Source organism: Lissotriton vulgaris, chromosome 1_1 (assembly GCF_964263255.1).
Source record: "Lissotriton vulgaris chromosome 1_1, aLisVul1.2, whole genome shotgun sequence".
Taxonomy (NCBI): domain Eukaryota; kingdom Metazoa; phylum Chordata; class Amphibia; order Caudata; family Salamandridae; genus Lissotriton; species Lissotriton vulgaris.
The window spans coordinates 775,295,304-775,308,857 of NC_141685.1; the positions used below are offsets into that span (position 1 = coordinate 775,295,304).

A 13,554-nucleotide genomic window follows, 5' to 3' on the forward strand; every position below is an offset into this window, starting at 1 on the left:
GCAATCTTTGTGTCTCTCTCGCCTAGGACAATTCCAAACTTGTATGTCTGTATTGATAAATGTGTCAATCAGTTGTTTGAAATTCAATGGAGACAAAACAGAGGTGTGGCTTTTGGGAAACCAGTCTACACTATGGTCTCCGGATTCTGCAGTGAACTTTCTCAACCACCTGCTTCCGAAGTGGAAGTACAAAGTCTGGGAAATGGGTTAAATTCCAAATTCTCCTTAAATTGCCACATTGTGAACGTGACTGCCAATTGCTTCAAAAAGATCCTTCCTCCGCTACCTGTAAATGCCTGCAAATCCTTAATCAAGGCACTGATTACTTCTCAACTGAACTATGGTGATTCTCTTCATGTAGGTCTCCCTCAAGCACTCCCACAGCAACTCTAAGTAATCCACAATGCTGCAGCATAACTCTTACTTAACATCTGTCACCATCAGCCCATTTCAGCACAGCTTAGAGATCTTCATTGGCTTCCTGCGGCATAGCACACCATCTTCAAATCGTTGTGCCTTGCCTCCAGAGCCAGCTTTCAAAAAGGCCATGAATCTTTATGTCAGCTATTACACCCCTATCTTCATACGTATATTCTTCACCCTTCACATATTACACCCCTATTTTCATACCCTTCTTCTTCACTCGTCAGATCTCCTTGCTTGTGTCCCGCAAATAAAGCTGATCAGACAGGATGGTCCTTCATTCAGTGATCTTGCCCCCAAACTCTGGACTATCTCCTTCTTTACATCTGCCTTAGCCCCTGGAATCCACTTTCAGGAAGCAACTGAAAGCATGTTTATTCCAGAATACGTTGGCTTTCCCTCCGCTCCCATCCAGTTGAACATTTCAGCGCGGGGATGCCCTAGTTGACGCAGCTGGGTTCTTCTCAATAACTTAATATAAATAAAAAATGCATTTATTTACACTATTCATACAATATTCTACACACAATGTGCATAAGAATAACAGCTTAGCAAACAGTATATATGTAGGGCAAAGGTTCGAGACACCACCATCATATGTCATCACATATTTCTAATTAGTTATTCTAACCCCTGTCTAACTTAAAGTTTCCTGTCTAAGAGTGTAGTTACATGAGTTTACGTGTATATACCAAGTCGTGTAGCCCCACCCGCATTGCTTATTCTGCCATAAGGCCTTTAGTTGGAACTCTGTAGTGCAGCATCCCTCGAGCAACCAGTTCATGTGACTAACCTTTGTACCTTATATACCTTTCTTATGCATAGTGTTCCATGAAGCAAGGGGAAGTCATCTTAAACATAGCTCCTGTTTTCCCACAATGAATACCCTTGATCACATTTTAGCTGTTGTGTTTATTAAAGATATTTAGAGAATGGAAAGGTTTCCACAAGTACGGCATTTAATTATAATACAGCGACTTACGGGACCAAACTCCTGGACCTAAGGTGAGTGTTGGGCATGGTCCAAGGCATCACCTGCACCTGCAATACACCACCAGCGGCACTAGGATGGCTGGATGCCGGGGTGCAAAACAGCATTGGGTGCCAAGTGTTAGTCCATGGGGATCGGTTTTTGCGTAAAGAAGCTGCAGGCTTGGACTGGAAGGCCAGTCGGGCTGAGCATTCGGGGAGTCGGGGGGGTCAGGCCTTATAATGCTCAGGGATGTGGGGACACATTTAGTCCTCTTCTCCATGAGCCTGGGGCGATGGGTGCAGAGGTGTACTTAGGCTTCGGGATTTTCTTAACAGTAGCTGTTACTATAGAGGGGACTGTAAACAGAGGCTAAAGCTGACGTCGGAGAGTTCATGAGGGGTGAAACCACAGTGGACTCGGTCTCTGGAGGGCTAGGGGGCCATGCTGGCACCATTGGATCACTTCAACTCGAGCTTAGAGTGACAGATGCAGTGGTGTCCTTAGGTGTCAGGTTTTCACAGTCTTGGAGTCCTCACTTGTCTCATTGGAGGAATCCAGGATGTAGGGAAGCAGGTCCGCTACTTCATGGGAGTTTTTGGTTCCTGGCGAAGTGCTGACCGGTCTCCCAGGCTTTGGAGACACGGCAGCTTCAGAAAAAGTTGGCTTTTGGTGCACTTGTCGAAGTCAGTAGGCAGGCAAGCAGGGTCGGCGCCAAGTCAGTTACTGGATCTTTTGTTCTTGCTCTTTGTAACTCTTCACGTCCTTCGTCTTTATTCAGGTCGGCAGGATATGATTTTCTGGTGCAATTGGGGTCTCCTAAATTCAGAATTTATGGGTGTTAGGGAAGTGTAGGGTTGTAGCCAAGGGCTACTTATGTCTGGGGTCACTACGCCCCCTTTATGACCACTTCCTGCGGAAACTAGGCATAACCCCGTCCCAGAATTCCTAAGTTTGCCATCACCAAGATGGCTTACTCTGAAAAGTTGTGTCTACTTCAGATTAGTACACCTTAGTGGTGGTACTAGCCTAGGGAATGGGACGCCTAGCTGACCAGCTACTTTTTCCACCTGTCCAGATGCCAAAGGGCTCTGAACAAAGGGGGTCGGCTTCCTCTTCTGTGAGGGGAGCCAGACTCACATTTCAAAGGCAGTGGCTTCTTTGAAGCTCCCCTGTCTTGGAATTCTAACCAGCAGGTCATCCTGTAGGAGGGTATGTGAACACCCTCTTTCAAAGCAGGCTTTCCTCCCGCCCTTCTGAGAGCAAAAGGCTCTCACCCTTGGGGGTCAGAAACTTGTATCTGGTGGCAGGCTGGCAGAAACCAGTCAGTGAATGGTAGGTTTTCTTGGGGTACCTCTAAGGTGCCCTCTGGATGCATATATTAATAAATCCAACACTCGAATCATTGTGGGTTTATAAATACTAGATTTTCTATCCCAAACATTCCTATTTTCAGTGAAGCCATCATGTAGCTTAGGAACTCATTTTCACCAGTGTCCAGCACATTTACTCAAAATAGCTTCCCTGTTCCCTGTACTGGCAGCAATAGAACTGATCAGCACAGAGGCATATTTGCCCAAGCAAATATGTCCACACATTTAGTATAAGGCACCCTGCCTTAGGGCTGCAAGGCCTGCTGTAGGGGTGGCCTACAATTACTACATGTAGTGTTTAGGGGACATCGATCAATCAGGGATTTATAGAGTGCACTACTCACCTGTAAGGGTCTCATGGCGCTGAGGGGGGTGGCAGTTTAGGCAGCTCCGAGGTCATCTGAAGAACCATGTCTTGAGGTCATTTCTGAAGGCTTGCAGTGTAGGGTATCGCCTGATGCTGAGGAGGAGTTTGTTCCAGTTCTTGTTTGCGAGGTAGGAGAACGATCTGCCACCCGTTCTGGCTCTGTGGATGCTGGGGATTTCGGCAAGGGCTAGGCCGGTGGAAAGGAGGTTTCTCTTGTGGGTGTGGAAGGAGATTCTTTTGTTGAAGTATTGGGGTCCGGTGTTGTGGAGAGCTTTGTAGGCATGTGCGAGCAGCTTGAAGGTAACTCTTTTATCGACAGTGAGCCAGTGGAGGTTGCAGAGGTGCTGGGTGATGTGGTTGTGTCGTGGGATGCTGAGGTCGAGTCTGGCTGCGGCGTTCTGGATGGTCTGGAGTTTGCGAATGAGTGATTTGTTGATTCCGGCGTAGAGCGTGTTTCCATAGTCCAGCCTGCTGGTGATGATCGCGTGGGTGACGGTCTTCCTGGAGTCGGGGGGGATCCATTTGAAGGTCTTGCAGAGTATGCAGAGGGTGTTGAAGCATGTGGAGGACACAGCATTGATCTGTCAGTTCATGGTGAGTGAGGAGTCAAATATGATGCCGAGGTTGCGGGCGTGGTCTGTGAGGGTGGGAGGGTTTCCGAGGGCGGGGGGCCACCAGGTGTCGACCCACGTAGGGCTTCTGTTTTCTCTGAGTTGAACTTCTGGCAGCTGCTGCTCATCCAGGATGCAACATTCTTCATTACTTCCTGGAAACTGTGCCTGGTGTTGTTGGGTTCCTTGGTGAGGAAGAGAATAAGCTGGGTGTTGTCGGCATTGGACACTATGCTGAGTCTGTGTTTTTTGACGATGGTTGTAAGGGGGGCCATGTAGATGTTAAAGAGCATGGGTCTGAGGGAGGATCATTGGGGTACTCCACATTTGATCTCTGTGGGTTCAGAGAGTCTTTGTGTTCTGCCAGAGAGGAAAGAGGAAATCCAGCCTAAGTCAGTTCCCTGTATGCTAGCGTCGTGGAGTCTGGAGGATAATGTGCAGTGGGAGACGGTGTCGAAGGCTGCTGAGAGGTCTAGTAGAATGAGGGCTGCAGTGTGGACTTGATCGAGGAGGGTGCGGATGTCAGCAGTGGTGGCTAGGAGAGCGGTCTCTGTGCTGTGTTTGCTGCGGAATTCGGACAGAGATGAGTCGAGGATGTTGTTAGTTTCTAAGAAGTGCGTTAGCTGGGTGTTGGCGATTATCTTGATGACTTTGGCGGCAAAGGGGAGGCGAGAGATGGGTCCATAGTTCTTGAGGTCAGCCTGTTTTGCGGAGGGCTTCTTGAGCAGGGGTTTGACATCGGCACGTTTCCAGTCGTCAGACAACGTGCCTGTTTTTAGGGCGCAATTGATTGTCCATCGTAATACAGGGATGTGTGGCATGTTGTGTTTTCACTTCTGTCTGCACCAAAAAATACACCCTGCAGTGGAATGCTTGCATGTGTTTGGTGAGGGGTGTCTTAGGGTGGCACAATTCAAACCGCAGCCCGTAGGAACCCTCTTTAGTACCTCAGACCCTAGGTACCAAGGATAGCATTTAATAGGGAGAAACAACTGGACAGTTTTGGTAAAGAGATCTGCCACTGGGTACTGGTTAACAGTGACCCAGTGTGCTTCCAGTTGAAATCACTTGAAATACCAGGCAAAAAGTGGGGGTGACCATGTTAAAAAGGGGCACTTTCCCACAGTCCCTCAGAAAATGTGACTATCGAACCTGTGTTAGTTTATAAATTTCAAACAGCTCTTGTTAGATAATAAGCAGGCACGTTTTCTAGCCTTACGTTTTGTCAAAACATTTCAGTGCATCCAATGGCCAAACAGTGACCATGCATGTTAGCAATCAGCAAGGCCTGCATTGTAAGTAACATTAAAAACACATACAAAGCACAGGTTTGCATTCTCTACAATGAGACATTGCCCCAGCACCCTCCATTCGGATGGGGCAGGGGGTTATCATGACTGTGCTTGGTGATCCTCTACCTTAATATCTCTGAGATTGCTGAGTCAGTTGATGTGGATAATTCAAGATTCATCTGTGCTTATGAGCACTCTCAGGCAGATACATTTGACTACAAAGCTGTCTTACCGGCTTATTTTTTCCAAATTCTGAGCCGAGTACAGAGGGTTTGAGTTTGTCAAAGTTCTAGCTGTTGGAAGTGAGTTTCTTTGAAGACCAGTGGGAGAAACTCATTCATGGCCCTGTTTTGTACTTAGAGCCAGTCCATCTTGTTTTGGTTGAACTCTGAGATGGTGCTCACTTGATATAGGTCGAACACAGTAAATGGGAAGTTGATGATTTTGTTAAGGAGTTTGCAGGGATCTTGAGAGGCCAATGAAGAGGCTGATGCAGGGTTTACTTTTATGTAGAACTGGAGCTAATCAAGGTATTTTCTGATTGAAACAACAAGTGTGGTGAATTGTGTGCTTGTGGATCAGGTTGAAGTGAACAGCAGTTGTGGAGAAAATTAATAGTGTCAATTTAATCTCGGGTGAAAAAGCACCTTGTGTTTCGTGGCAAACGGCAAGTGACTGTGGACCCCAAAGGGGAATGAGATGAAGGAGACAGCGATGTGGGTGGCAAAATATGCCTTCACTTATCATAAGCTAAAATGAGGAGTCAACTGAATGTTTAGGCAGATATTGTAGGCGTTGGATTCAGAGTTTGACTTCATCAACAGACTTATGCTGCAAAGCAGAATTTATTCATATGAAGATGTATTTTTGTTCAAATAAGTGACAATGTATTTTGCTTTTTGTGTATTTCGGTGTAGCCTGAAGACACTGGGAGTTACACCTGTGTTGCTAGCAATGCAGCAGGCGAGGCTGAGCACACGGTCAGCTTGTTGGTACATGTGCCCCCGACATTCACTGAGCTGCCGGGAGATGTGGCATTGAACAAGGGCGAGCAGCTCAGACTCTCCTGCAAGGCCACTGGTGTCCCGTTACCTATGATCACATGGACCTTCAACAACAACATCATCCCTGGTGAGTGGCCTTCTTCCTCAGATGCTGAGGTCCATATGGCACACCGAGCCTACAAATGTATCATGAAGTCATGAACCAGACCCAATTAGGTCCTCAAAGGTAGCATGTTTGTAAATGTATGCATTTACATTCACTATTGCGATTGTCTAAACAGCATCATGTGGGTGTCAAATGAACACTTGGTGAGGGGGGTAAATATTAGGTTTTGTTGTGTTATATCTTATGATGCATTTATGTAGCTGTATGATATTGTTTTCAGGATATGTTGCTGTAGATCACATGCTGGCATCTCTCCTTCTGTTTACTGATGGGTGATCTTACAAGTTGTTTTTCAAAGAATGTGTTTGGTTTTGAGTGTGCACAGAATGACGTGATCATGCCCTTGAAACAGACAGTATCCCAGGACATAGACTCCTTTATGCTACACTTCCATGGCCTGCGACTTATATTGAGGAAACAATAGTATGGGCCAAAATATAGAAGCCTAAATATTACATGTTAGTATCTATAGGTAATTGTGGCTTTACAATACTTAACATCATGTGTATGTACCTTGACAATGTATATATTTTCAAGGTATGTAAATGTGGCTTTAAGAATAGTAAATCTGTACTTACCTTAGAGCACTTACCTTTAGAATATTTTCGTTCTCAATATCTAGCATAAATATTTTGGCTCCACAATACTTTTTTCTTGATATTTTGACAAACTATCTACTGCCGCAAGTCCCAATTCAGCAACCTGCAGAGACAGGAGTGATCTAACAGAACATTTTATTTTTCTAAGAGCACTTCGAATTCTTGCATCATTCCTGCACACAACATCATATAAGTTTAAGATATAGTTCCATTTAGAGCATTTGTGTGTAAATGTATCTTGTGTTTATATAATCTGGCATGGAGTCTGCCCTGTTGGACCTATGTTAGACACAACTGGCTTGCAGTTTACTATTGGGCTATAAGGGCCAATCAGAGTCAACACACCTAAGTGAGATATATCAGGCATTACTACATCTCTAACTGTGTTATCTCAATGCAAAGAGCCTTAGATAGCCCGTCACATCCCGACTGAATTGAAAGTCTGTTTACACTAAATTAGCAATGAACAGTAACTTCCAGTGTGGAATAAATAAATGTAGCTGAGTACATCCAGTCATTTTTGTTTTCTGTGAGTCACTCGTCTAAGGGTGATTTAGACATCATCAAGCATTGACCAGTGTTAAATTGTTGAAGCAGCAACAAAAAATTGTGGTACCCATGGAGGCTGGCATTTACTAATAAGAAAGTACTCCTAACTTGCAAGAATTGAGTTTCACATGTCTATATTTTACTGAAGGGTAGATACTGTGTCCCACTTCTCGTTATTGAACCATAACATGAATTTTGCTTTGTGAACCTAGCACAGTTCGACAGTGTGAATGGGCACAGCCAACTGGTCATTGAAAGGGTACTGAAGGATGACTCGGGCACTTATGTGTGCACAGCAGAAAACGCGGTTGGCTCGATCAAGGCTATTGGATTTGTCTACGTCAAAGGTATATCTTTCAGGTTTTCTGCTTGGTGATTTAAAAAATATTTAGGCAAAAGGAAAAAATGGAGAAGGTGCTAGTCAACTCCCATTGCAGATACTGATTCTTAGGACCAACCAACAAATAGCAATATATAACATTTGTGTTCTATCATTTGATCAGCAGATCCTACCCAAGCCAATGAACCGCCTCTTGCCAGTGGAACATGTCCTTCCTTGTGACAGAAGCATGCAAGACTATTTAAAAGGGTGGTACAGAAGTACTACTTTAATACTCCAAAGTGCTTTTGCGAAAAATCCACCTAGTCTCCACATTAAGGCTAGAAAAATTGATCAACTTTGGGTGAACTGATACTTGCATATATCTCTAAACTACATACCCATTTATTGATTGTGCAATTCTTCTGGTCTTACAGGATATGACTTCCTAGTTTGTTGAATTAATACCATGATAGGTCATCTGATTCCAGGATCTCACGTTAGTTAGTGGGGACTACAGTGCCATTACCTCGCAACTAATGCTTTCTCGCAGAAAAAGGACTAACCAAATAAATGAATATTTGATTGTAAAAACGGGTGTGAAAAGTAATTACTCAGTGAGAGATTTTGATAGTTATTATCGTTCCTGGGCTTTACAACAAATGAAATTCATGTTTAACATTTTGTATTATTTTATTTATTGAGTTCTAAGTATCTTAATGTGGTTACTTAAGAGCACCTTAACAGAGGTATGCAAAGTTATAGCAAACAGACTGACTGTTGCTTAACCAGGTCCAATTTCCTTCTTTCATGATCAATGTTCTTTGTTGAGTATAGTAAAGGCAAGTCTGAATATTTTGGTTTTCAAATGTTTCCCAAACCAGAGATAGGGGAAGACCCCTTGGATGAGCATGACACCAAGGGCCCTTTTGGTGTGTGAGGGGTATTTTAACAAAAACAGTGTATGCCCTAGCAAGCCTCTGGACATACTTCCCTTCTAACCTTTTTAAGGTGAACACATGGTAACGGCCAATATCAAAGTTATGTTCAAAACGAGGTTGTAAAAAAGCTCAATTGTTAAATATTTATTCATTAACATTTTGCCAAACTATATTCAAGTAAGGTACAAAATATACAGACAATTAGCCCTTCTGAACTAAATGTTCCTTCCAAAATATTTCAAACTGAAACTATTTCAAACTGAAAGTTTCAAACTATTTGTGCCACTGATTTAACTATTCTGGTTTTTGTGGCTCATATTCCTGAACATTGCAGTCTTTTTTGCCTTTGTTGTAGTCAGCTGTGACTTTGTTTTTAGATCACATTGCTAAGTTATTGTTTTTCCAGAGCCACCTGTGTTCAGTGGTGATCCCCACACCAATCGAATTGAGCCCTTGGGAGGAAATACTATTTTGAACTGCGATGTTAGAGGCGATCCACCTCCTACAATCCAATGGAGCAAGAAGGGAGTTGGCGTTCAAATCAGCAATAGGATTCGACAACTGAACAATGGATCACTGGCAATCTACGGCACTGTTGTAAGTGAACTGTGCAGACTATTACATCTGAAAACCATAATCTATAGATTGCCAGTGGTGTTTGTTAAAGAGTACATTTTGACTGTAAGGTTAGACACTAATGGGATTAGGGGATAGGGTTTGTGTTAGGTGTATACGTGTGTGCGTGTTTGTGGAAGAAATTCTCAAAGACATCCTTACCATGCCCCATCCAACCCTTTTTACCTTATTTTTACCTTATTTACTGTTCATTGTGAATGTGGCATTCTGTTGATTATTCAAGCAACACACCCAACTAAAAAGAGTGCACTTATTTTTGAGTGCTCCTTCTCTACTGGTTTGGAGCTTGACTACTCCCCACCTTCTCTCCAGCTGGTCTCAATGCTGTGTATTCTCCACCTCCCCACTCCCCATGCTCTTTTCCTCCTTTCTTCATTTCTTTTGTCCATTACTCTCATTTCATTTTCTCCACAGGCTTTGAGTTGTTTGGTGAAAAAGTGAAAGGTCTAAAAGTCCTTGTTCTTTCCTGCGTGTTATCTGTTTATCCTTTCGATATGACTTATTTTCCTTTTTTTAAAACTTTTTCAAAATGTTATTTTTCTTTTCTGGTCCAACTGACACATCTTGTACATTGCCTTTTTTTTCTTCTCTTTTGTTATTTGTTTCTGATGAATACATCTCCAGGCAGCTTTATCAAATTAGGACAACTCCTTCCTGACTTCTGACAAGTCCAGAAAATGTGTTCTCATGCCAAATGTCACCACAAAGGGCCTCATGCTCTAAGCCTTACAAACTGTGCTAATTGGATGTCCTATCGGACCCTCAGAAAGATTATAGTGGCATCATGTCCTGCCGGTCTGCGGCAGGACATGATGCCACTGCTTCATGCCTCCATGCACCCAAAGGCTCTAATGAAAGCAGGAATACAGGTTAAGTTTGGCTAAGAACTGCACTGTAACCCCCTAGAAGGCTCCCATTCCTAACATGAGGTGGCCTTCCAGGGAAGTTCCTACAAGATCCCCCCAAACTTTTTAAAGTGCCAGAGGAGGGAGAAGTAATTTTTTTCCCTTAAGAAAGCATTTCAATTCCAGGAACCTATGGGAGTCTAAATGCTGCTCTGTGACACCAAAGTATTCTTTAATGTCAAGTGATCCTCTGGCACCTAAAAACATGAGACTGGAGGTTCCTAGTACTGGAAACATCAGGGCTATGACTCATACCCTGGGCTTGGCCCCTGCATGACATTCTACCTAATGTATTGGAAGCTCTGTTGTTATTATAGGGCTGTGAAGTCCCACCAAAGATAGCCATGTCTGCCCATTCAAGGGCCATAGCAAATATATATTGCTCCTTTTGGGGCAGCGTGGATATAGAAGCATCATCATTAGTAGGAGGAACCAGTTTAGTCCCTTCCATGCTCCACAGGATTTGCCACTTCCAAACCCCTCTGACTCATCCCCCCTCTCCCCCCCCCCCCCCCAACATCACCTTCTCGTGGGAGGAAGGGTTTCTAATTTTGCCAAAAATTGGGAGGAAATCATTACCGACTGCTGGGTCATCCAGCTGATCTACTGGGCTAGCTCTTCCATTTATATTCTGCCCTCAAGACCACACCACCTGCCTTCAATGTGTGCTTGAAAAATGAACAATTGATGGACCTAATGCTAAACCATGTCAAACACTCACCCACAGTCAGAGATCTGGTCGTAAATCAATCGTTTTGTTCCAGTTTGGACCCAGCTGTATGCAAATCAGTTTTGACCCTGCTCCCAATGGGAGCAGTCTAGCAGCAACTGCCAGGCCAGGTCCTCCCTGGACCAGAAACAAGCATCCTAGGACCGGTTTTGGAGTATCACCCCTCATCAGCCAGGATTGCTTGAATTCAGTGGCATGGCGAGCAAGGGACCCCACGCCTGGGCATACCCGTCCCACTTGGAGTGACAAATGCTAAAAGAACAATTGATGGACCGAATGTTGAACAATGTCAAACAGTCACCCCAGTCAGAGATCTGGGCCTAAAGCCATCGTTATTTTTGCTCACCATGCTATTCCATTTCCACAAATGTGCTGTCAGTGGTAGTGGCATCACTGTTTTCTTGGGACTCCATGTACTCCTACACTGGATGGATGACTGGTGAAGGCAGAGACTCTGGTGCTGGTCCAAAAAAATGTGAGCCTTCTCTACTTCTCAGAGGATTGTGAATATTTGGGCAATGATTCAGAGGTGTTCTGTTGATACCTTATACAGGTGGTAGATAAGAGCCCACTGCTGCTGTCTGAGGAGGGAGTGAATGTAACACCTGGGAAGTCACTTGGTTCAGAGCAGAACTTACTCTAGGTGAATTAGGATCTGCCCTGTTGGATGGACCCCTCCAACTTTATCATTCAAAGGCCCATTAAACACTCCAAAGTCTGGGGATACTGTGGTCATGGATACCTTCCCATCTGGCTGTTGTTCTAATTTGGACAGCAAATGTGCTCGAGCTGAGAGCAGTCCATATGCCTCCCATCTCAGGGAGCAGCACTCAGATTCTACCGGGCAATACCACTACTGTCAATTATATAAAAAAACAGGGCAGTATGGGTTTGTGAATCATATGTTGGGCAGTAGTTCACCTATGAACATAGTCACAGAAATGGGGCGTCTTCCAGTAGTTGCCAGTCACAGACTCCCTCAATAGCAGCACGGTTGGCCTCAGACGTTTCTTACTGGAGGACCATGAGTGAGAGTTACACCCCAAGGTGCCTAAGGAAATCTTCTATACATGAGGGTTTCCCTCTGTGGATCTCTTCACCATTGTCTGGGAGAAGAAAAGTCCTCAATCTTGTTCCACACACTTCCCACCAGATGGCCCCCTGGTGTATGTCTTCAGGTTCAGCTGGTATCATGACCTGTTTTACATGTCATTTTAGATGCTGAGTAAGTGCACTTACTCATTTTGGTACTCACAGAAGGCACTTACTCATCAATGAGTAAGTGCCTTCTGTGAATACCAAAATGAGTAAGTGCCTTCTGTGAATACCAAAACGGTAGTAAGTTTAGGATTTTGGTCTAAGTTAGTTCTGTGAATTGGGCCCGGGTGATCTGTTGGCACTCACAATTCAACCAACTCTTCCCTCCCATTTAGAGTGTATATATAATGTATGCCATATATAACAACTGATGCACAGCAACTATCTTCCACATAGTACATTATATAGTATGCTATATTGTTTGGACTGTTTTAGCGCACAGCATTTTAAGTTATCTGCTTTTTTCCATTTTTTTTAGAATGAAGATGCCGGTGACTACAAATGCATTGCGACCAATGATGCAGGAGTGGTGGAACGCAGTGTAACACTCACACTTCACAGTAAGATCTAAAACCAGCAAGTGCCTCAGATAAATCATGCAAAACACTAAAATGCCTTTATAAGTTGCTATCCACAGATGACTGACCATCCCAAATGGTTTTCCGTTTTGCATTTGTGACGCACCCTTGAAGTATTACCTCTGAAACAGTGCTAAGATGTCATACACATCTAAACAGTGCCAGGCAGACAGTAGCAGAAAGGAAAATTATCAACACTACTGCTTAAAGCCAGTTAGTATGCACCAATAGCAGATGTATTCGGTGCTGTGTTCAGTAAAGGAGTTAGGAAGGAATTAGAAGGAGATCCATTAAAGTCCAAGATGATTGTGCTATCTAGTACTAGAAGGTGACTGCTGACAAAGGAGCCCTTACTTTAGGAGCAACATATCAGTGACTAAGGGGCATATTATCAAGGGGGTTTATCTCCGCTTTTTTGGCTTTTAAAGCCAAGAAAGCGGAGATAAAATTATCTCCCTATTACCTAGCTGTCGCTAACACCAGTTACCGACAGCTAGTAGGGAGATAGCGACCATCTTGGGCCCCACTTTGCATGTCAGTGATATTTATCACTAATGACATGCAAAGTGGGCATGCCAAGATGTTAGCAACTGGAAACAGTCGCTAACATCGCTATCTCCTATTACCAACTTTTGGAGATATTCGCGCTAAGCGCGAATATCTCCAAAAGCTAACACCTGCCCTGAGCAGTTCTTAGCCATGTTATACAATGGGAGGTGGATAACATGGCTAAGAGCATTAGCTCGGTAATGCATGAATATCGCTGACTTTTCAGCGATATTCATGCATTGCGGACGATTTTTATCGCATTTGCGATAAACCTTGGTAATACCAAGGTTTATTTGCGATAAAAATCGCCGCAGCTTAGCGGTAAATTTTTGTCTCTAACCAAGCAATAGCGATAATTATCGCTATTGCTTGGTAATATTGTTCAGAGCTGTGGTGGCGATGATGAAAGGTCTGTCATATTTTTCTGAAAAAGCCGGGTTCTTC

General features: G+C 43.9%; 1 protein-coding gene across 1 annotated transcript in view; it reads left to right on the top strand.

Moving 5' to 3' along the window:
- Positions 1-13,554, top strand: part of HMCN1 (hemicentin 1) — a 1,183,532-nt gene that overhangs the window by 956,559 nt on the left and 213,419 nt on the right. Inside the window, exons 83-86 of the mRNA XM_086956029.1 lie at positions 5,954-6,167; positions 7,567-7,701; positions 9,021-9,211; positions 12,462-12,543. Of these exons, the coding sequence (XP_086812155.1) occupies positions 5,954-6,167; positions 7,567-7,701; positions 9,021-9,211; positions 12,462-12,543 (622 nt within the window). The remainder of the gene's footprint in view (positions 1-5,953; positions 6,168-7,566; positions 7,702-9,020; positions 9,212-12,461; positions 12,544-13,554) is intronic.